Below are 20,656 nucleotides of genomic sequence, written 5' to 3'. Positions count from 1 at the left end.
CACCTTTTACTCGTAAAAGTAAGACTGTGCTACAACTGCAAAACATTCAATATTGACAACAAAATAACATCTGCCTGGAAACACACAAGTGGGGTAAGGAACATAATTTAAGTCCCTTTCCTGTACACAGCTCGTTTCTATTGAATTTGCAACCCTGAAGAATCTACCGACAGCTAGCTATCCGGACCCTCCTCGCCAATAGACTATTGGATGTCGTCTGTCTAAACCGGGATAGGGGATGGTTTTTTACAAAACCTCCACCTTTTCTAAAAAATATCAAGTTTCCTGAGACTTTAAGGTGAAAAATGTGTCTACGACACCCCCTTTCCACTGATGGAAGGAGGGACTTTTTTTTAATGAACATGAGCATGCTGGAGTATGCTGGTGTGGCCAGCACCTCCCCAAAAGTTTGGAATATAAAAGGCAGGGCAAAAAGTTTCTATAGGCAGTAGGGAGTTTTCTGCGGGGTCTGGATTGGAAATACAGAGGACTGGACCCTACTTGTATGATTGGAGTCTAACGGAAAAAATAACTTCCACCCTCGCCTCAAAGAGTCTACATGTCTAATATTTAGACATGTTCAGCTTTGTGGATATTCGGTTAGCGCTGTTGCTCAGCGCAACAGTGCTTTTGGCAAGAGGACAAGGCGAGGACGATCGTAAGTGTCAATTTTGAGTCTATCCTTTGCCTCTGGTATCTATTGTCTTAACGAAGTTGACATGGAAAGACTGGGTTGAAGGAGAAAGGTGGTTTTAATAGGAAAAAGGTTTGGTGATGACTGAGCCATTCCGATTCATGTGCAAATTAGGATACATTTCTATTCTTTATCTGTAGTAAATGTGTATTGACTGGTTAACTGTTGTTTTTTTTGTGTGGGATTCACAAGGATAGTCTACCTCTTGCAGCTTGAGCAGAGTGTATGCGCATCATTGCTTGTGGGCCTTCTCACGCTTGATTGCGCGTGCCTTTGGAACGAGTTGGTACAGGTTCCAAGGCTTTCTCTTCCACTCGTTATTTGATGCCCTGGAGGTACATTTTAACAGCTGGAAATATTTGAACGCATGTAAGGGATAGAGGGGGAGGCTACAAGGCATGCCAACTCTGTGCCCATTGGTTTGAGTGGAATTGAATGGGCCTGTATGGCTCAACAGTCTGGAAGTAAAGGATAAAGTTATTCAGTTGGTTATGGATGAATAATTCATAGCCTGAGGCTAAATGTCAGCCATGTAGAAAAGGAACAGGGTCAATCCTGAACGATTGTAATCTTGAACCTCGAGTTTTTCTAAATTGAATATATCCTAGTATACAGTCATTCATCACAGGTAGACTATATTTGTACTTTTGTGGAAAGAATACAGTGACCTACACGTTGAAGGAGAGGACAAAGCATCATCGTGCGCAACTTCCTTTGAATAGTTTCAAGCTCAGTTATTTGGCATAGGTTGCTACTTACAAAAAGTGTATTCAAAATAGAGATAAAGTATAAGAACCTAAATGCATTACGTTTAGACAAACCACATAAAATCCGTTTTAAGTTATTGGCTGCATGGTGTCACCCTACACTTGAGTATAGGGTTTCTAGTTGCATCTGGGGCGTACAGATGTGCAAATTCGCTCTACTGCCCTGTAGCGCCACCATGTGGTTCTGAAATGCAACTCCACCAACATTTCAATGTTTTCGATGCGCCCCCTACCATTCCATTTCATTTTTTTAAATAATTGAAAACACATTCAGACTTCGGAAACTTTCCACTGAGGTATAAACGCTGGTGGTTGCCAAACCGATAGTTTTCAGCAGCGTTTGGAGGACAGCATTGACAACGTGGACCTTTTCCACTGACTGTTTCGCCCTCTACAGTCAAATTGTAGCAACTCCCGTGGACCAACATTGCTGGTTTGGACACAGGTAGTCGGGCCAACGGCTAAACGAAGACCACAAATTCGCCACCAATATAATATTGGCTATTTTAGGCCTAGTTCAAGCTCAAAACACATTTTCAGAGGTAGTCAAGCCTGATGATTATACTACAAAGCCGGATCAATTAGTTAGCCATCTAACTTTAATAAAATAAACAAATACTTATTAATTTTCGTAATGATGCAGAAAAGCAATACATTATTTCAGAATTTTTAGGCAAGTTATCCGGGTACCTAATTGATCCTACTTTGTAGTATACCCCTCAGGGCTTACTATTTTGCGGGTGGGTATAATTTGTCGAAAGTTAAAACAGGAATATGTTCCAAAAACAGGATGCCAAAAGACCACGCATACAAAGTAGCATGATCAATTCACTTAGCTAACTAGCTGCCGAATAGGCATCAACTCACCACGTAGCTTATTTCTTCATGTTTGTCCATAGGCTACCAGAGTGAGGACAGACATTTTTCGGAATAAAAATACTGAGTGAAAACGTTGTTTTTTGGCAACCTTGTTATTTACGACGTTTTTGGAACATATTCCTGTTGGAACGTACCACAAATTATACCCACCCTTATTTTACATTTCAAAAACATTTGTCAACATAAATGTAGGAAATAGACTTCACTTGAATCTTTTTCCAGGCCTTCTGCCCTGTTGTTCATTCCAATCAAGGCATTACAAATACATGTGTCATTTAGCGCAGCTTTTCTTAACTCCAGTCCATGAGTACCACCGACAGCACCCATTTTTGTTGTTTCCGCTGACAAACTCACATGAATGAACTTGATTAATGTTAGTTGACAAGTTGAATCAGATGAGCTCGTCTGGGGCTACAACGAAAAGGCGTACTGTGGGGAGTAATCAAGGACTGGAGTTAGGGAACGCTGATTGAGCAGACACTCTTATCCAGAGCGACTTGGTGAGTACATACATTTTCGTATGCATCACCTGGTCAAGGTGTCATCACATGGGCATCCGTGCCTTCTAGGTCGACATTGAAGGCAAGCGTTCTAAACTATTTCATCTCTGCATCTTTCTCAGGCACCGCCGGCAGCTGTACGTTGGACGGTCAATTCTACAACGACAGAGATGTCTGGAAACCCGAGCCATGCCAGATCTGCGTGTGCGATAGCGGCACCGTCATGTGCGACGAAGTTATCTGCGAGGACACATCCGACTGCCCCAATCCAGTGATCCCCCACGACGAATGCTGCCCCATCTGCCCCGACGACGGTACGCCGATTTCATCCCGACGCAATGTTCACGAAGTTTACCTTACAGGCGCAGGCACTCTCAGAATCAGTTTTGACACGTTTTTCGAGGCCTCAGAGGGACTGTTGGGCTTGTACTTTTAAGGGGTTCGACAGCATTTTATGGATGGCCAACGAAGAATAAACTTGGATTTAACCTTTATTCCAATCACACCAGTCATTTTTTCCTCCGAAATGGGATGGGATACTATTCAGTGCTTCAGGCACATTTAATGTGCATGTCCAGTCTGGTGCCACTGCCACCTCCTAACTACCTTTGGCCTTCCTTTCAACTTTGACCCAGTCTCAAATTGGGAGTTTGTGTACATTTTCACTAGGCCTAGTTCAGACATTGTCGTCCCCTATTAGTTCTAAATCTAATAACATTGGCCTTACATACAATTGAAATGCACCCTATAAATAGTTTTATTTGTTTACTGTTCAGACTATTTCAGATATTTCACATTTTAATCTAATTGTTGTTTTTCTGTTGCTACCATAGGCTTCCAGGAGCCAAAGGTTGAGGTAAATATGAAATTATGATCCTTCTTGTTATTAACTATTAGATAAGGCTATTATAATTAGATTTGCTATTATTGTTAATGTTTAAAGCGTACTTTTACATGTATTTTTTATTTTAATTTTAATTGTTGATTCATTATAAATACATCATTGCAACAAAACTATTTTATCTTGCACTGCAAAACTAGTAAGGCCACGGCACAATAAGAACCACATCTTCAAGTGCAACCATAACCTAATGCTGCTATTTCCCCGTCAAATAGGGACCCCAGGGTGATCGTGGAGCCAAGGGAGAGCCAGTACGTTTCACTTCCTTATTCCTAGCATGCTTTTGTATTCACTTCCTGTCGGGCCAAAACCTAACAAACGAGATGCGTGCAAAAAGTCACAGCCCTTTCACTAATCCTCCATTGATAGAGGTGTGTGGAGGTTAAAGGTTTGCACCTATATCCCAAAGGTTAGGATTTGGCCCTTATGTTTCTGGTGTCTTTTTGGACTTGCGTGCCTCTTGTCTCAGTTTTAAAGGACAGGCCTAGCATCTTGCACACATCACTCATAATGACTGTTGTACTAGCTCGTAGTACTCATAGCAGAGTTTTGGCCCATAAGATATTAGCTATTAGAAGATTCCGTTTTTTAATGTTGGTAATGTCTGACATGGGGTTAGATTATAATCGAAGGCAATGGATAAACCTGTACATCCAGAGTCTTTGGAGTTTACCAGTGGAGCTAATTGGCTAAATAGTCGACCACCATCTTCCTTCTTTAAATCTCAATTCATGTTTTTCCAATGGGTATAGATGTTTTACTTTCATCCAAGCCCAACCTGTCTAGATACCCATTTGGTGACTAGTATTTTGAGATATGTGTGGATTTGTATTGGGCCACCAGCATATGCAGGTATATTGTGCATTCATTGAACTAGAAGTACAATTTCTTACCTTGAATAGTTCTACTCCATTTCAAATGAAGAATAATGTGGTGCTCACAATATCTGCGACAGTGACTGGTTGGGCCCTAACCAAGTACTTGAAGTGGGTACAGTGTGGTGTTCCAATCTGCATGACTTAAGGTACTTGGGATTGTCTTGTAACTGAGACCATGCTGGTCATTTCATCTCCGATCCATTGGACGGATGGACGGACTGACAAACAGACTGGTAGATAATTATATGGTTGGATGAACAAAGAGATAGATTGATGTATGGAAGGACAGGTAGATAACTGGACTAATGTCCAAGTGATCTGAAGGTATTACAGGTATGACCCATCAATTTGCTTGTATTATACTAGGGGCCTATATGCCTCGAGTTCACCCCAAACCCTAGGCCCTATGTTAGCTTTCCCCTTGTCACTCTTCACTGATGCCTTAGATAACAACGAAGCCCTTTTCCCTGTTCACTGACTACTGCTACAGTTCATCACTAACCAGCTTCTCTCTCTTGTCTCTACTGCAGGGATCTGCTGGTTTCCCCGGCAACGATGGTATTCCCGGCCAGCCCGGCCTTCCTGGACCCCCAGGCCCCCCTGGACCCCCTGGTCTTGGCGGAGTAAGTATAGCACTGACCCAGAGTCAGCTTTGACCCAGGTCAAATGGTTAAACGGTTATGAGTTGTACAGAGGAAACTGATCCTAGATCAGAGTTTAGGGGCAGATTCTGTTGGGGGTTAGTAACTTAGATTTAAAGAAAGTGGAGGAAGTGGCTAAGTCTGACAGCTGGGTGGAGAACACACCAACACCCTCTTATGATGTCACATATCTTAACCTCACTGATCTCCATGTAGTCTGGACAGGCTCCAAATACAGTGTTTGCGCAGTGAATACAACAGGAACTATTGTGCTATTCTATTCAGAATGGAAATCTCCAAATCATAATGATAAACCTCCCAAAAGAGTAGAGGCAAGAGCACGGGAGGTGTGGCGCTAAGCTATCCTGGTTAGAGCGCAGTGCAGTCTTTATTTCAGCACCGGGGCAGGTGGACAGCACCCAGCCAGGAGTGGACAGGGAGGTAATGCCTAACACAGCTAGGAAACGCCAGAGAGGTAGTCACCCTGTAGATATGTAATGGATATGAACAGATCTGTCATTGATATGGACAGGCCTAGTGCCTTGCATTCTCTAACCGGGTTAGGCCCATCCATATACTCTATGTCGAGATCACTGTACTGTTCTCATGATTCCCAATACTGACTGACTGTAACACATCTCTACCTTGTGTCTCCCTATAGAACTTCTCCCCTCAGATGTCTGGTGGTTTTGATGAGAAGAGCGGCGGTGGCATGTCCATGCCCGGCCCCATGGTAAGGGCATAAAACGACACAGAGCCTGTTGGCCTAGTTGCATCAGTGACTCGCAGTATCTGTTTTGTGTATAGACACTACCAAAAAAAAATATGGCCATGGGAGATTTTTGCTCAGCAGAAGTCCTGCAAATTGGCCTCTGTGGTACTCCATATGTCACAACAAATACTATCCCATAAAAAATCTTATGTACTTCCATATTCCATAAACGACTAGCACCACGCATTACATGTTTGAGATATCTGCATAAACTTTGACTCTTCCTACTTTGTCACTTCAATAATAGCATCAATTCCCCTGTTACCACTGTGTAGATGTCTTCAAAGGTTACTGATGCCACTATTCTAATATCACTCTTCATGGTGCGACTGTTGGGCATTAGAATGTATACTTTGGGAGGACTTGTAACCCTCGGCCACCCAACCTTTGGTTGATCCTTTGGTCAGTTGGCTCCTTCTCAAAGATATATTCTAATGCGAAGACTGATGTGATTGGTCAATAATTTACTGATCGTTTCATTGCCTTTTGATTGACAGGGCCCCATGGGTCCCCGTGGTCCCCCAGGACCTCCTGGCTCAAGTGTAAGTATCCCTTCCCTTTGTGTTCTAGCTGTTTAAGTGACATTTGTCATGTAGGGGAAAAGACCTCGGGTCAAAGGTCAAAAAGAGGTCCGTTTATGACTAGGTGAATCGCATGATGGGAGTTGAAGTCGCTCTCAAGTTGTTTAATTGTAGGTGTGTGTTTTTTTAAGCATATATGGCTGTATGTTAATTTGGTTTAATTTGATAGGTTCCTGACCATTTCTATTTAGTATCTGTTAAGTTCTTGTCATTAAATTTTTCATTTTAGTAAGCTGCTAGTCTGTCATTGGCTTTACTTAGTTGACTATTTGTATTGATTTTTTTTTTTACATTCAGTTTCAGTCTTCGATAACTATAATGACCGTGGGAATGTTTTACCCACAGGACTTATTGCCCGTTGTCAAAAAAACTAAACCATGTTTTTTTTTGTTGGGATGAATGAACATCAAAGTCTGACATTATCTCTTTGTCTCCCCCTATAGGGACCTCAGGGTTTCACTGGCCCCCCTGGTGAGCCTGGTGAGGCTGGTTCTTCTGTGAGTATCTCGTTCCGGAATATTCCAGAAAATGACACACCACCACCTCAGTATCTGAATCCCTCATAAACACACACTTTGAGCTAAATTCTACACCATATTCTGCAAGGCAATATAATGCCAAAAAGCAGAAAAATTGCTCAACATACAATACACTTAAAATAACTACTTCCAAACAACCTCCAGACTACTAAACCACATTACCTGCTGCATAGGTCTTGCTCTATCCTGATGCTTGGAATGGAGTCAACTAAGGTCACAGGGTCACCAATGTATGTTATTGTCCCCCCCCCCACACACACACACACACAACACAGAACCCCATTACCACCTTCCAATAGTATTTTGATTTAACTACCTATTAGGTAATCAAGTTTCCAGATGAATGACAAATGATCCTAGATTATTGCCATTACTGACAAATTGTAATAATATTTCTACAATAACGGTATCTCTCTCTCTCGCACACACACACACATACACAGCCTTCTCACCCAGTGGTTTATCTCTTACAGGGTCCCATGGGCCCCCGTGGTCCTGCTGGTCCCCCTGGCAAGAACGGAGATGATGTAAGTCACCAAGATATCCATAATTAAAATCGACCTATGTCCTAGGACAATTTCTGGGTAAGATATTCATAAAGGGGATGGATTTGGATCATTGTTTATTCCTCACCTTGTCTCCTCCTCTCCATCCCACTCCTTCCTTCCTTCATACCCTCCTCTACTCCCATCCAGGGTGAGTCTGGCAAGCCTGGTCGCCCCGGTGAGCGTGGAGCTTCCGGCCCACAGGTGAGTCACAATGTCATTCTAATGTCACTCCATACTCCATCCATACACTCAATCTAGAACGTTAGTCACAAGAGCAATAGCACCTAATAGTCAGACACCATGCGACATCTCATATCCTTCAAGGAATGTTAAGCCATCAACTGCACTGATAACATGTATCTTTTTTCCCTCTCTCTCTCTCTCCAGGGAGCTCGTGGATTCCCCGGAACCCCCGGCCTTCCCGGCATCAAGGGACACAGAGTGAGTCACCGCACCCCCAAACTGGTAGAGGTTGCTCTCCAGAACAGATCCAGGATCAACTAAACGTCTCCATGCCTAACCTTAATCATGCACGCTAAACTGATCTTGGACCAGTGTCTGGTGGCAACATCAGCCTATACTTCCCAAATAGCAGCAGTACAATCTGCCCTGTTTTCCTCTCCTCTAAATATTGTCCTCCATCTCGCTCTACTTCCTTCTCTAGGGATTCAGCGGTCTTGACGGAGCTAAGGGAGAGTCTGGCCCTGCTGGACCCAAGGTGAGGCCCCTTCTCGTCCATCTCCCCTGCTAATGTAGAAATCACACATAATTCCCCTCGCTCAACCTCCCTTCACTGACCTGTCCGTTTGTCCTTCCTCAGGGAGAGGGTGGTGCATCCGGGGAGAACGGAGCCGCTGGAGCCATGGTGAGTCCCACCCTCCATTTTTGTCAACAGTCCTACACAAGAAAATGAGTGTAGAGAGAAAATCACATTCATTTTTAGCATTCTGCAATACAGTAGCAATGTGAATGGCAGCCATGATTACTTACCGTGCCAATATCTGTCCCTCTCTTTTAGGGACCCCGTGGTCTGCCTGGTGAGAGAGGCCGTGCTGGTCCCAACGGAGCTGCTGTAAGTCAACCCCAAAACCACCCCCAGGAACCAGTGGTGGAACAAGTTCCCAATTGTCATACTTGAATAAAAGTCAAGATACTTTAAAGTATTTTGACTTAAGTACTTTACACCACCCCCTGTAACCATAAACAAGGGGTGCACTATCACCATCACAACATAGTTATGAGAGACACTATTCCTGTAGCTCAAGGGTCATCGCGTCTCCCAAGCGTTTTGCATATATTTCAGATGTTTACTGATCAGTCCAGGGCTAATTTGTTGGAAACAACCATTCTTACTCTCTGTCTACAAAAGGCCTCACAACCTGATTTACTTGAATGCCCTATATTGTGGAACATAAGTCTTGTACAGCCTTGTATACTGGCCTCAGTAGGAAGCCATATTTCACATCTTCTTACAACTCAGTGTGTCAGTTATTTAGTTTTACAGTGTCATGTTGGATTCTGACATTGAAGGGTCAGCCATTTTGCTCGTTTACAATTGATGTTTATAGTTCAGCCATATTGGAATTGGACCCTGAAGGGGTGATGGCTAGTTGCATCTGACCCTGTTGTGCCTCTCTCTCTCTTTGTATCTTTCTCTCCTGCAGGGTGCTCGTGGTAACGATGGTGCTGCTGGTGCTGCTGGTCCTCCTGTAAGTACTGACGGCAGCTATCTATTCACACATAAACAGTACACAACCATCAACAGAAACATATTGGTACACAAGCACACTTATGCAGTATTCATCATTTAGACTGTAACTCATTCCTCTCTCTCGTGTTTTCTCGTATTCTAGGGCCCCACTGGCCCCGCTGGTGCCCCTGGTTTCCCCGGTGGCCCTGGAGCAAAGGTAAGATGTCAACTTGCACCTATCCGTGTTCACACACCTGTATACCTCCTACCTTCTTACTGTCTATCCTCCACCCTCTACCCTCACCTCTAGCTCTTTCCCAGGGGGCAGTATTTGGAGAGGTAGATGAGATAAAAACATACATTACATCCATTCTAGCACAAAAAAAAGGTGGCTAACTACATCGGCCCCAAGTGACGAATCATCCTCTTTCTTTAATAGAACAGCTGTTGGGTTGGTGCTTATCTGAAGGATGACCCCTACAGGGGTCATGTGGGGTCAGAGGTCACATTGATTTATATGGGGTCATGATGTGGACATAATTTAATTGAATGGCAGCATAGTACAGTACTAACACTAGGGAGTAGGGTAGTACAGTACTAGTACAGTAGTACTTAACTTGGTAGCAGTAGTACTACTAGAGTAGTACTTGTGTAGGGTAGCACTTAGAGTAGTACTAGTACAATATTAGTTCCAGGTTCTTGCCCTGACCTATCTTCACCCCAACAGGGAGAGGTTGGTGCCCAGGGAGCTCGTGGTGGCGAGGGACCCCAGGGATCCCGTGGAGAGGCTGGTAACCCCGGACCCGCTGGCGCTGCTGGCCTCGCTGTGAGTCTCAGCTCTAGAAACCTCTAGTGAAATACACCTCTGGGCCTCGTTGGAGACTTTAAGTTACATTTGTTGTCCCTGTGAGAGACGTTCCCCGCTAACCCGTTGGTTTGTATCTCTTGTAGGGAAACAACGGTGCTGACGGAAACCCCGGTACCAAGGGTGCCCCTGTAAGTAGACACCTCCCCCCATTCCTCACTGAACTAGCCATTTTAGTTGTCATTGGCTTGTCTATTTGCCAATATTGTTGTCACTGACTGGTCACTCAGTGATGATGAATCCAGGAAGTATAATGATTGTCTCTCTGTTGCCTCCTCCAGGGTTCTTCTGGTATTGCTGGTGCTCCTGGCTTCCCTGGACCCCGTGGACCCCCCGGACCCCAGGGTGCTGGTGGAGCTCCCGGACCCAAGGGTAACACTGTAAGTCCAGCTCTCTCTGACTTCCATCACTAGATATTGTACAAAAAATGTAAAATAAATATATGTTATCTTAATTTATATTGATGTTATAACTTGGTCAGAATGCACAGACCATTGAGTGTGGATTCTGATTTCTTCAACCTAGGGTGAGGTTGGTGCTAATGGAGCCAAAGGAGAGGCTGGTGCTAAGGGAGAGTCTGTAAGTACACCTTTTTACTTCCTCTTTGGTCAAATACGATCCACCAAGTCACCCATAGCACGTACTCTGTCCGCACATGCTCAGTCAGCAGTCCGTATGTGTTTGAACTCTACCACTGTACTGATCCACATCTCAGCACAATGCCTTGCCACCCTCCATTTCTCTGACCTTCATCCTGTTTCTTCTCCATTACCCAGGGCCCCGCTGGAGTCCAGGGACCCGCCGGCCCTGCTGGTGAGGAAGGCAAGCGAGGAGGCCGTGGTGAGCCCGGTGGTGCTGGTGCCCGTGGAGCCCCCTGGCGAGCGCGTAAGTAACCCAGATAGTCACAGTGTCCCCTCTTCATCATACTGTTCTCCTGTCCTTTACACGTAGGCGCCCCCCCTCTTCCCCTTCTCGTTAGGAGAGAGAGAGGAGGAAGGTATGCTATAATAACGGAACTAGCCCGGTGTTAGCATCTGTTGACCAATATCTCCTTTTCACTGTCTTTCTATCTCCTACTTTTAGAATAGCACCCCCCCCCCCGGCTCACTAAACTGTGTTGTAGTCCTCCAAATCTACAATACTCTTGCTCCACTGTCTTCCTATTCCGAAGAACCACCATTGCGTTACTGCCTCATACCCATCAAAATGATATGATTTGAACCATCCAATATAATGCTTTAAATCAACTATAGGAACTGGGTCAGTAGGAGAGTGCTATACAAGAACTTGGGCATTTAGTATTTTTATACATTGCTTACTTCCTCACAGTACAGCTAGTATTGGCACATGCATACACAATGATGATATCTATACCACTATTCCATCACATAAATAATCACATTGACTTATCTCTTTTTGGAACCAATAGCTAGCTCATAACCTAATTTGGCCACCAGAGGGCTGTGATTGCTGAGCAGTGATGTAATGTTACTGAATGGCTGTGTTATGGTACTGAGGTAGCAGGAATGTTGTCGTACTGACGGAGTGACAGACAGTGTTGTGGTATTGACCTGTGTTGTGTTTGTCGCCCCCTACAGGGTGCCCCTGGTAGCCGTGGTTTCCCTGGTTCTGATGGAGCTTCTGGCCCCAAGGTGACTACACACATATACCTGGAACATACACACATGTTCAAATGTATATACCACAGTTCACCTCCAAACGTTGCTACATGCTATGGCCAATAGCTAAGTATAGCAAACTCCTCTCTCCACCCTTCTCTTTCCATCTCTCTCTCTCCCTCCATAATAGGGTGGCCCTGGTGAGCGTGGTGGTGCCGGAGTTGCTGGAGCTAAGGGTAACACTGGTGAGCCTGGCCGCAACGGCGAGCCTGGTATGCCTGGATCCAAGGTGAGTTAGACAGGGGACCGGTCTCAGATCACAGGACCTTTTCGTTATACTTTATCATTGTTGGATAACTATTCAACGACTAATATATACTATAAACATGAAACCAATATATTCATGTTAATATGACAAGATGTGTATGCTGCCTATGTTATGTGCTTATGTTACGGTTGTTATGTGCCTGACCTTTGCCCTCTCACCTTTGCCCCCCCCCCCCATCTCTAGGGTATGACTGGTAGCCCTGGCAGCCCCGGTCCCGATGGCAAGACTGGCCCCTCTGTAAGTTCCTCAGCTACAGATTCATCTGACCCTCACGACACCAATTCAACGACACTGAAAGACACTGATGACCTATGGCTACTTCCACCGATTATCACTGTGGTCACTGACTCTCTGCCCTCTCCTGTGACAGGGTGCCGGTGGTCAAGATGGTCGCCCCGGACCTCCCGGCCCCGTTGGAGCCAGAGGCCAGCCCGGAGTCATGGGATTCCCCGGACCTAAGGGAGCCGCAGTGAGTAACCCTTCTCTCTCATGCTGATCTTATTCGGGCACAATAATTTACGGGCTAATTCGAGAAATGAGATCTGAAATTGAGAGGTAACCCAATGTATACAGTGGAGGCTGTTGAGGGGAGGAAGGCTTATAATAATGGCGGTGGAATGGAGTCAATGGAATGGTATCAAACATATGTGGTTTATACCATTCCATTGACTCCATTCCAGCCATTCCTATGAGCCGTTCTCACCTCATCAGCCTTCACTACAATGTATGACATAGGTGTCCATAGCCTAATACCTAGGTTTTAGTATACAGAATTGCTGTCTGATGGGAAATGAGCTAATGGGTATTTGTCTTCCCCTGTAGGGTGAGGGTGGCAAGCCTGGTGAGAGAGGAGTCATGGGACCCGGTGGTGCTGTTGGTGCTCCCGGCAAGGATGGTGATGTTGGTGCTCCTGGTGCTCCCGGTGTTGCCGTAAGTACACTTCCACTCTCCAGCATCCCACAATGCTTCACTCCCATTCTCCCCAAAGCTTTGAGGACAACATTCTTCAGCATTACCCGCGCTGTGTCACACTTGCACACAAACAAACACTACCACTAATACAAGCCAGCATGGAATCTCCTAGGAGACTGCAAAACCACTCAGTTTGTGTTTCCTTACATGATATGGGGGTAACCCCATCACAACCAAGGTGTAGCACCCACCATTATGCCGGTCACACTGATTTTCCTAACCGACTCTTCTCCTCCTCAGGGACCTTCTGGAGAACGAGGCGAGCAGGGAGCCGGTGGCCCCCCTGGATTCCAGGTACAGCACTGAACTATGGGAAATGAGCAGCACCTGACCAATCGCAGACCTCCTTCTACTTCAGGACCTCTGACCCTTGCCTCACCTGTCTCTCACTTGTCTCTTTGTATAACAGGGACTGCCAGGACCCCAAGGCGCTATTGGTGAGACTGGAAAGCCCGGAGAGCAGGTAAGAATACTACAGGACTGCAGCACCTTTGGTGTAGTCACTCGCTGCCCCACGCCTTGTCCTTGCTACTCATCACTACATGACACTTGACTTCCTGTCAAGATTTGGGACTTGACGCAGCTGAACATTGAGCATCACAAATGCAGATTTCAAATCTCTAGTCGTAGTCTCTAATATCTTCTCTCTCTCTCTCGCTCTCTCTCTCTCTCTCTCTCTAGGGTCTTCCCGGTGAGGGTGGTGCCCCTGGTGCCGCTGGATCCAGAGTGAGTATCCCAGAATAATAATGGCATCACTTCCTGGGTGATGGACTGCTACAGCTACACTGTGGCCTAGCGACTTAGCCAAGCAAGGCAACGGCTAACAGCTGAAGCAGCAACAGACTAGCACCCAGCTGACCCAGGCTAAAGACATTAGCATTGGCATCGATGACATCCTTCACCTTGTATACACGTGATGCTCCAGAACCAAAGCTGATGCCCTCTCTTCTCTCCGTACCCCAGGGTGACAGAGGTTTCCCCGGTGAGCGTGGTGCCCCTGGCCCATCTGGACCCGCTGGTGCCCGTGGCTCTCCAGGCTCTGCTGGTAACGATGGTGGTAAGGGAGAGGCTGGTGCCGCAGGCGCCCCCGGTGGCCAAGGACCCCCTGGCCTGCAGGGAATGCCCGGAGAGCGTGGTGCTGGTGGTCTGCCAGGCCTGAAGGGAGACAGAGTGAGTACCGGTGTCCCACCCTTCACTTATCATCCTCCATGCCCAAATGCATGTTCATCAGTGGGCCTCGACTTCATACTTCTGTGGCACTCCGATCCATCCAAACTCCCACTTGCATTAACAGTGGACTTGACTGAGTCCAGAAAAAGCTCTCCTCCGTCTCTGTATCTGCATAACCCACAGCTTACAGTACTAATTCAGCTGCTCTTGTGTCGACAGGGTGACCAAGGAGTCAAGGGTGCTGAGGGCGCCGGTGGTAAGGATGGCGTCCGTGGTATGACTGGCCCCATTGGACCCAACGGCCCTGCTGGATCTCCTGGTGACAAGGGAGAGACTGGCGCTCCTGGACCTGGTGGACCTTCTGGTGCCCGTGGTGCACCTGTGAGTACCTCCGTCCCACCCGGTTCCCACCTCGCCACAGACATGACACAAAAATACCTAAATAAAATAGCTCCCCATGCATCCACGCCACAGGCCTCTCTCTATGGGAGTCAGTCTTGAAGCTTCAAATAGAGACCACGTCACCACAATGCACGAAGAAAAGCTTAAATGGTGCCCGGAACTTACCAAGCACCAAAATGAGCAATAAAGAATGAAACTTAAGTAGAAATGAAAGGTGTATAGAAGAGAGAACTGACCCACACTCATATGATGCTTGTCCCCGACCTTTAACACACCCCTGACCTGACTAACCCTAACCTTCTCCTCTCCCAGGGTGAGCGCGGTGAGTCTGGCGCCCCTGGACCCGCTGGATTCGCTGGGCCTCCTGTAAGTACACACACACACACACACCTCTTTACCTGTCCTCAATTCACACAGAAATTGTTCTCAATTCACACAGAAATCAGTTGCCAATTCAAACGGACGGTGGGTGTCAATCAAGATGACGACTCGCAACATCTTGCACACTATGGCGATTCTAAATAGATTTCATTGGCATTAAATGAGACGGGCTTCTCTTACCATAGCAGCCAGTCTAGATGAACCGCCACACTAATCTGCTCCGCATTCACTCAATTACTTCTTCTCCTTCAGGGTGGTGACGGTCAGCCTGGTGCTAAGGGAGAGGCTGGAGATAACGGTGCCAAGGGTGACGGTGGTGCTCAGGGACCCGCTGGACCTACAGGAGCCCCTGGACCTCAGGTATAACACGTGGGACTGACCACTGGGTACCCACCCTGGACCATCTTAAATGGTCCTCTGTAGCTCAATTGGTAGAGCATGGCAGTTGCAATGCCAGGCTAGTGGGTTTCGATTCCCGGGATGACCCATATGTAAAATGTGTGCATGCATGACTGTACGTCGCTGTAGTACATCGTATTACAGAGGTGTTTGTGTTGCTCTTGCTTACGGACTGAAGCACTGCTGTATCCACACAGGGTCCCGCTGGAAACACCGGAGCTAAGGGCGCCCGTGGTGCTGCTGGTCCCCCTGTAAGTAGCTTTGTATCTTATCCTCCCAGCATCCTCTCATCTGTCTGACTGTAAAAGATGGCATTTGTAAAGTAGTATCATGCTTCCCAATCTGATACAACTAGGTTGACCAGTGCCTCTCTTTTCTCTCCGTAGGGTGCCACTGGTTTCCCCGGTGCTGCTGGTAGAGTTGGACCTCCTGGCCCATCTGTAAGTACTTCTTTCTCCACCATTCACACTGAACCATGCCCATCCTCCATCAGTATGCCAGTCAATACCTTGGCTGTGGCCATAGGTTCCAGATTCAACCATAGGCTAACACTAAGCAAGCGAACGGCTCGATGACAGCTTAAAACAGCAATCCCACAATACAACAGCACAACTATCAAGACAACTTTTATTGTGCAACCAACCCAAGACACAACAAGCATCTAGCTAGGCGTTAGCTTAGCATGTAGCTGATCACAATACGGTCATTGATAACAGCCATTGATACTGGTGTATTCGGTCAACTTCGGGCCGCATCTCATACTCAACCATCCACTCCTCTTTCTTTCAGGGCAACAACGGACCCCCCGGACCCCCAGGACCTGGTGGAAAGGAAGGACAGAAGGGTAACCGTGGTGAGACTGGCCCCGCCGGTCGTCCTGGTGAGCTCGGCGCTGCCGGACCCCCTGGTGCCCAGGGAGAGAAGGGACAGCCTGGTGGAGATGGTCCCAATGTAAGTATCCCTTTTTTGGGGGGAAGGGCCGTCACCGTCACCCTAACAAAGTAACACTCTGACCGCTACACTGACAAGCCAGAACAATACGAATACTCCTTTTGGAGTACACCTGTAACACACGCCGCTGGAGTATAGATCTGACGCTTTAGAAAAGGGACGCCTCGATGACCTATTCTCTCTTTCTCTCCTACAGGGACCCTCTGGAACTCCCGGACCTCAGGGTATTGGTGGACAGCGTGGTATTGTTGGTCTGCCCGGACAGAGAGGCGAACGCGGTTTCCCCGGCCTCGCCGGACAACTGGTCAGTGACGTAGAGAGCTAGTTGTAGAACTTCATGTTAAATGCCGTTAGGCTTTCGCAGAGGAGACCCAAGTTCATGGTGGAGATCCCTAGTTTTTCAATAAGGCAGTGATTGGATAGTCTACAAGCCTGCCGCAATGATGCTAAAGGCCCTCTGTGCTATCTCTGCCAAGATGGAGGCCGACAAGTGCAACGCTCTTGCAGTAGCTTATTCATACAGTTGAGTCGCCATTGCTCTACTTCAGTCGTGGTTACTCTCGTGTTGTGGTTGAGATCTAACCCTGTTCTCTAACCCTGTTTTCCTGCTTTAGGGAGAGCCTGGCAAGCAGGGACCTGGTGGCCCCTCTGGTGAGCGTGGACCCCCCGGACCCATGGGACCCCCTGGACTGGCTGGAGCACCTGGTGAGTCTGGTCGCGAGGGAACTCCTGGTAACGAGGGATCTTCTGGTCGCGATGGTGCTGCTGGACCCAAGGTGAGAGCTCTGCTCATACACATGTCCTCAAGACAGATTCAACCCTTCACTTTGGGAACCAGCCTGTTTACACGACTACTTGCATGGCTGAAATAGGCATCACATACTGTAATGTATTGGGATCATGTCCAGGAGGTTGATCTTCTCTTGGCCCGTCTCTGTTCCTCTTTGTCCTGCCTATAGGGAGAGCGCGGTGAGTCTGGTTCCGCTGGTGCTTCCGGTGCCCCCGGACCCCCTGGTGCCCCTGGACCCGTTGGCCCTGCTGGAAAGTCTGGTGACCGTGGAGAGTCTGTAAGTGTCCAGATCCTCCACCATTACTCCATTAGACTGACGAGGAATATATAACTGGGCGGCAATTCAGACTTGATAATGTTCAGAGACCTTACTGCATGTTAAACTGTTGTAGCCTCAAAATGGCCGCCTATTGCAAACTAGTTAAGGCTGTAGAAGGGGTTGAGGGCTTTGTTTGTAGTGCTGTTAGAATACAGCATATGACATGCCAGTTGGGATTATCAATGGAATTGATTGTCATAATCTCTTTCTCTCTCTCCTTCAGGGTCCTGCTGGCCCCGCTGGTATTGCTGGCCCTGCTGGTCCCCGTGGCTCATCAGTACGTGTATACTCCATCACAGACTCATAAAACCATCACGAGGGACACAATATCCGCTCTTCCACTCTGAGTCTGAGGAAAGGGTATACTGAACACACCTGTCCTTTTCTCACCCAGGGACCCGCTGGAGCTCGTGGAGACAAGGGAGAGGCTGGCGAGGCTGGAGAGAGAGGCATGAAGGGACATAGAGGATTCACTGGCATGCAGGGACCCTCTGGCCCCTCTGTGAGTACCCCTGCTGATTACAAATTGACAATAATAACGACACACAAGTGACTCAAGCAGAAACAAGGGAAATGGCTACCCTTTATCCTCATGCAGTACACCATAAATGGCTAGATTCAGAAATGCCCGCAAAAGGCACAGGGGAAGAGATATTTCTGCATGAAGCCAAGATATCACAAAACCTAGCAAGTGGGTGGGTGGGGTGGGGGGGAAATCAACCTTCTCCCTGTAATATTGTTGTTTGATATAACAGGCACCTAAATCTATTGTTTCTGCCCATAGGGACCATCTGGAGAGTCAGGACCTGCTGGAGCCTCTGGCCCCGCTGGACCTAGAGTGAGTATGACCCACATTACGACAGCGGTCACACAACTATCAGCACAGCAACGTTCCGACTGTGGATCACTTCTCTGGTGACAACATGACGTGGATAGTCCACACTGTCGTATTAAGCTATGGCTCTCCCTACACTAGGGACCTTCTGGATCTTCTGGTGCCGCCGGTAAGGATGGTATGAGCGGTCTGCCCGGCCCCATCGGACCTCCCGGACCCCGTGGTCGCTCTGGAGAGATGGGACCCTCTGTAAGTCACATCAACCACTTCAAAATCCATATATTTTGATCCTTGTACTCCTCTTATTCTTCTTTACATCCTATCTTGGTTGGCCTTTGCTTCCTCCACATATAGGGACCCCCTGGCCCTCCCGGTCCCCCTGGCCCCCCCGGACCTCCCGGCGGTGGATTCGACATGGGCTTCATTGCTCAGCCCGCTCAGGAGAAGGCCCCCGATCCCTTCCGTCACTTCCGCGCCGATGACGCCAACGTGATGCGTGACCGCGACCTGGAGGTTGACACCACTCTCAAGAGCCTGAGCCAGCAGATTGAGAACATCCGCTCTCCCGAGGGCACCAAGAAGAACCCCGCCCGCACCTGCAGAGACCTGAAGATGTGCCACCCCGACTGGAAGAGCGGTGAGTCATAGACCCACTCTTGACTACAGTTGCTCGCTCCTGTTAGTCAAGAAATTGCTTGGCTTTGAGGAAAGCTGGATTGGTTCTGTCACGCTTTAGCATAGGGTGTAAAGACGTCTTCAGTAGACACATGCTCTTTGAGTTTCTGGTGAGTCTTGCTGTCCGTGTAGTCTCTTAACAACAACAATCACATTGGATGTTCTTGACGCGATCCACTCTCCTCCATGTAGGCGAGTACTGGATCGACCCCGACCAGGGCTGCACCCAGGACGCCATCAAGGTTTACTGCAACATGGAGACCGGCGAGACCTGCGTCTACCCCACCGAGGCAGAAATCCCCAAGAAGAGCTGGTACACCAGCAAGAACATCAAGGAGAAGAAGCACGTCTGGTTCGGCGAGGCAATGACCGATGGCTTCCAGGTGAGAACCTCGGATCCACAAACTGGGCTTGTTGAGAAAAGAGGGCCATAATCGCACCATTCTCTGGGATGATGAGTCCTTGACGCTAACTCCAAACCATGCTAACTCCATCTCTTTCACCTCTCCCCTACAGTTCGAGTATGGCAGCGAGGGTTCCAGCGCTCAGGATGTTAACATCCAGCTGACCTTCCTGCGCCTTATGGCCACTGAGGCCAGCCAGAACATCACATACCACTGCAAGAACAGCATCGCCTACATGGACCAGCAGTCCGGCAACCTGAAGAAGTCCCTGCTGCTCCAGGGCTCCAACGAGATCGAGATCAGAGCCGAGGGCAACAGCCGCTTCACATACAGCGTCACCGAGGACGGCTGCACGGTGAGTCCTCCTTCCTCCTGTTACACACAGCAGAGAATATCTTAGCCAGCGTCCGCTCAGGAACTTCTCTAGAAAGAATCCTTCCTCTCGGGAATGGTTCAAGAGAGAATTCTCTCCTCTTGAAGAGGTAGTTGATGTAAAACTGTGGGTATGAGCAGCAGTAATCTTGTTAAGGTGAAATTGTAAAGGGCTTTTGGGATTATGGTGTTGGTATAGGACAAGCAGATGAGGGATTAATGTGAGGGGCTTTGTGATAGTATCTGAGATGTTATTCCTCATAACTCTGTATTTCCAGGAGCCATCTTTTGAAAGGGTACATGGGAGGGCAGGGAATGATTTCAATTGATCAGGAAATGCAACCTATGGATTCTGATTGTGCCGTTTTCATCTCGTTTTCTCATCACAGTCGCACACCGGTGCATGGGGCAAGACAGTCATCGACTACAAGACAACGAAAACATCCCGTCTGCCTATTATTGACATCGCTCCTATGGACGTTGGTGCACCCAATCAGGAATTTGGCATTGAAGTTGGCCCAGTCTGCTTCTTGTAAAAAAAGAAATCTGGACTTGAAATTGTTTGTGTATGTTTTTTTTTTTCTAGCAGTCATCCCTCTCAACCTTTTTTCTATGCATTTAAAAAAAAACTAGTTTCATTTGGCTGTTCAAATGGTCCACTTGCTTAAAAACTGCACTTCTGAAGACAGTGGTTGTGTGTCATCAAGCTTTTTTGGGACCACTATTACCACCACCATCAACACCGAGGACACTTTAGAAGACTCAATGGTTTTACTGGCAAAAA

The 20,656-nt window shown here is 47.4% G+C and overlaps 1 protein-coding gene across 1 annotated transcript in view; it reads left to right on the top strand.

The window, feature by feature from the left end:
• The first annotated feature begins 442 nt into the window (after positions 1 to 442).
• The window catches only part of LOC115104043 (collagen alpha-1(I) chain-like), a 21,129-nt gene continuing 915 nt past the window's right edge, over positions 443 to 20,656 (top strand). Inside the window, 48 exon segments of the mRNA XM_029625201.2 lie at positions 443 to 658; positions 2,963 to 3,154; positions 3,674 to 3,696; positions 3,957 to 3,992; positions 5,150 to 5,242; positions 5,922 to 5,993; positions 6,530 to 6,574; positions 7,057 to 7,110; positions 7,626 to 7,679; positions 7,848 to 7,901; positions 8,088 to 8,141; positions 8,365 to 8,418; positions 8,521 to 8,565; positions 8,719 to 8,772; positions 9,365 to 9,409; positions 9,554 to 9,607; positions 10,118 to 10,216; positions 10,342 to 10,386; positions 10,537 to 10,635; positions 10,781 to 10,834; positions 11,032 to 11,115; positions 11,117 to 11,140; positions 11,854 to 11,907; positions 12,065 to 12,163; positions 12,386 to 12,439; positions 12,573 to 12,671; positions 13,025 to 13,132; positions 13,415 to 13,468; positions 13,584 to 13,637; positions 13,856 to 13,900; positions 14,138 to 14,344; positions 14,564 to 14,725; positions 15,059 to 15,112; positions 15,380 to 15,487; positions 15,724 to 15,777; positions 15,913 to 15,966; positions 16,316 to 16,477; positions 16,674 to 16,781; positions 17,092 to 17,253; positions 17,437 to 17,544; positions 17,810 to 17,863; positions 17,981 to 18,088; positions 18,371 to 18,424; positions 18,563 to 18,670; positions 18,776 to 19,058; positions 19,289 to 19,479; positions 19,613 to 19,855; positions 20,262 to 20,656. The exon segment at positions 20,262 to 20,656 is cut by the window's right edge and continues 915 nt beyond it. Coding sequence (XP_029481061.2) covers positions 577 to 658; positions 2,963 to 3,154; positions 3,674 to 3,696; positions 3,957 to 3,992; positions 5,150 to 5,242; positions 5,922 to 5,993; positions 6,530 to 6,574; positions 7,057 to 7,110; positions 7,626 to 7,679; positions 7,848 to 7,901; positions 8,088 to 8,141; positions 8,365 to 8,418; positions 8,521 to 8,565; positions 8,719 to 8,772; positions 9,365 to 9,409; positions 9,554 to 9,607; positions 10,118 to 10,216; positions 10,342 to 10,386; positions 10,537 to 10,635; positions 10,781 to 10,834; positions 11,032 to 11,115; positions 11,117 to 11,140; positions 11,854 to 11,907; positions 12,065 to 12,163; positions 12,386 to 12,439; positions 12,573 to 12,671; positions 13,025 to 13,132; positions 13,415 to 13,468; positions 13,584 to 13,637; positions 13,856 to 13,900; positions 14,138 to 14,344; positions 14,564 to 14,725; positions 15,059 to 15,112; positions 15,380 to 15,487; positions 15,724 to 15,777; positions 15,913 to 15,966; positions 16,316 to 16,477; positions 16,674 to 16,781; positions 17,092 to 17,253; positions 17,437 to 17,544; positions 17,810 to 17,863; positions 17,981 to 18,088; positions 18,371 to 18,424; positions 18,563 to 18,670; positions 18,776 to 19,058; positions 19,289 to 19,479; positions 19,613 to 19,855; positions 20,262 to 20,408 — 4,350 coding nt within the window. The 5' untranslated portion in view covers positions 443 to 576 and the 3' untranslated portion in view covers positions 20,409 to 20,656.

Source organism: Oncorhynchus nerka, linkage group LG21, assembly GCF_034236695.1.
Source record: "Oncorhynchus nerka isolate Pitt River linkage group LG21, Oner_Uvic_2.0, whole genome shotgun sequence".
Classification (NCBI taxonomy): Eukaryota; Metazoa; Chordata; class Actinopteri; order Salmoniformes; family Salmonidae; genus Oncorhynchus; species Oncorhynchus nerka.
This window is presented reverse-complemented; position numbering and strand designations above follow the sequence as displayed.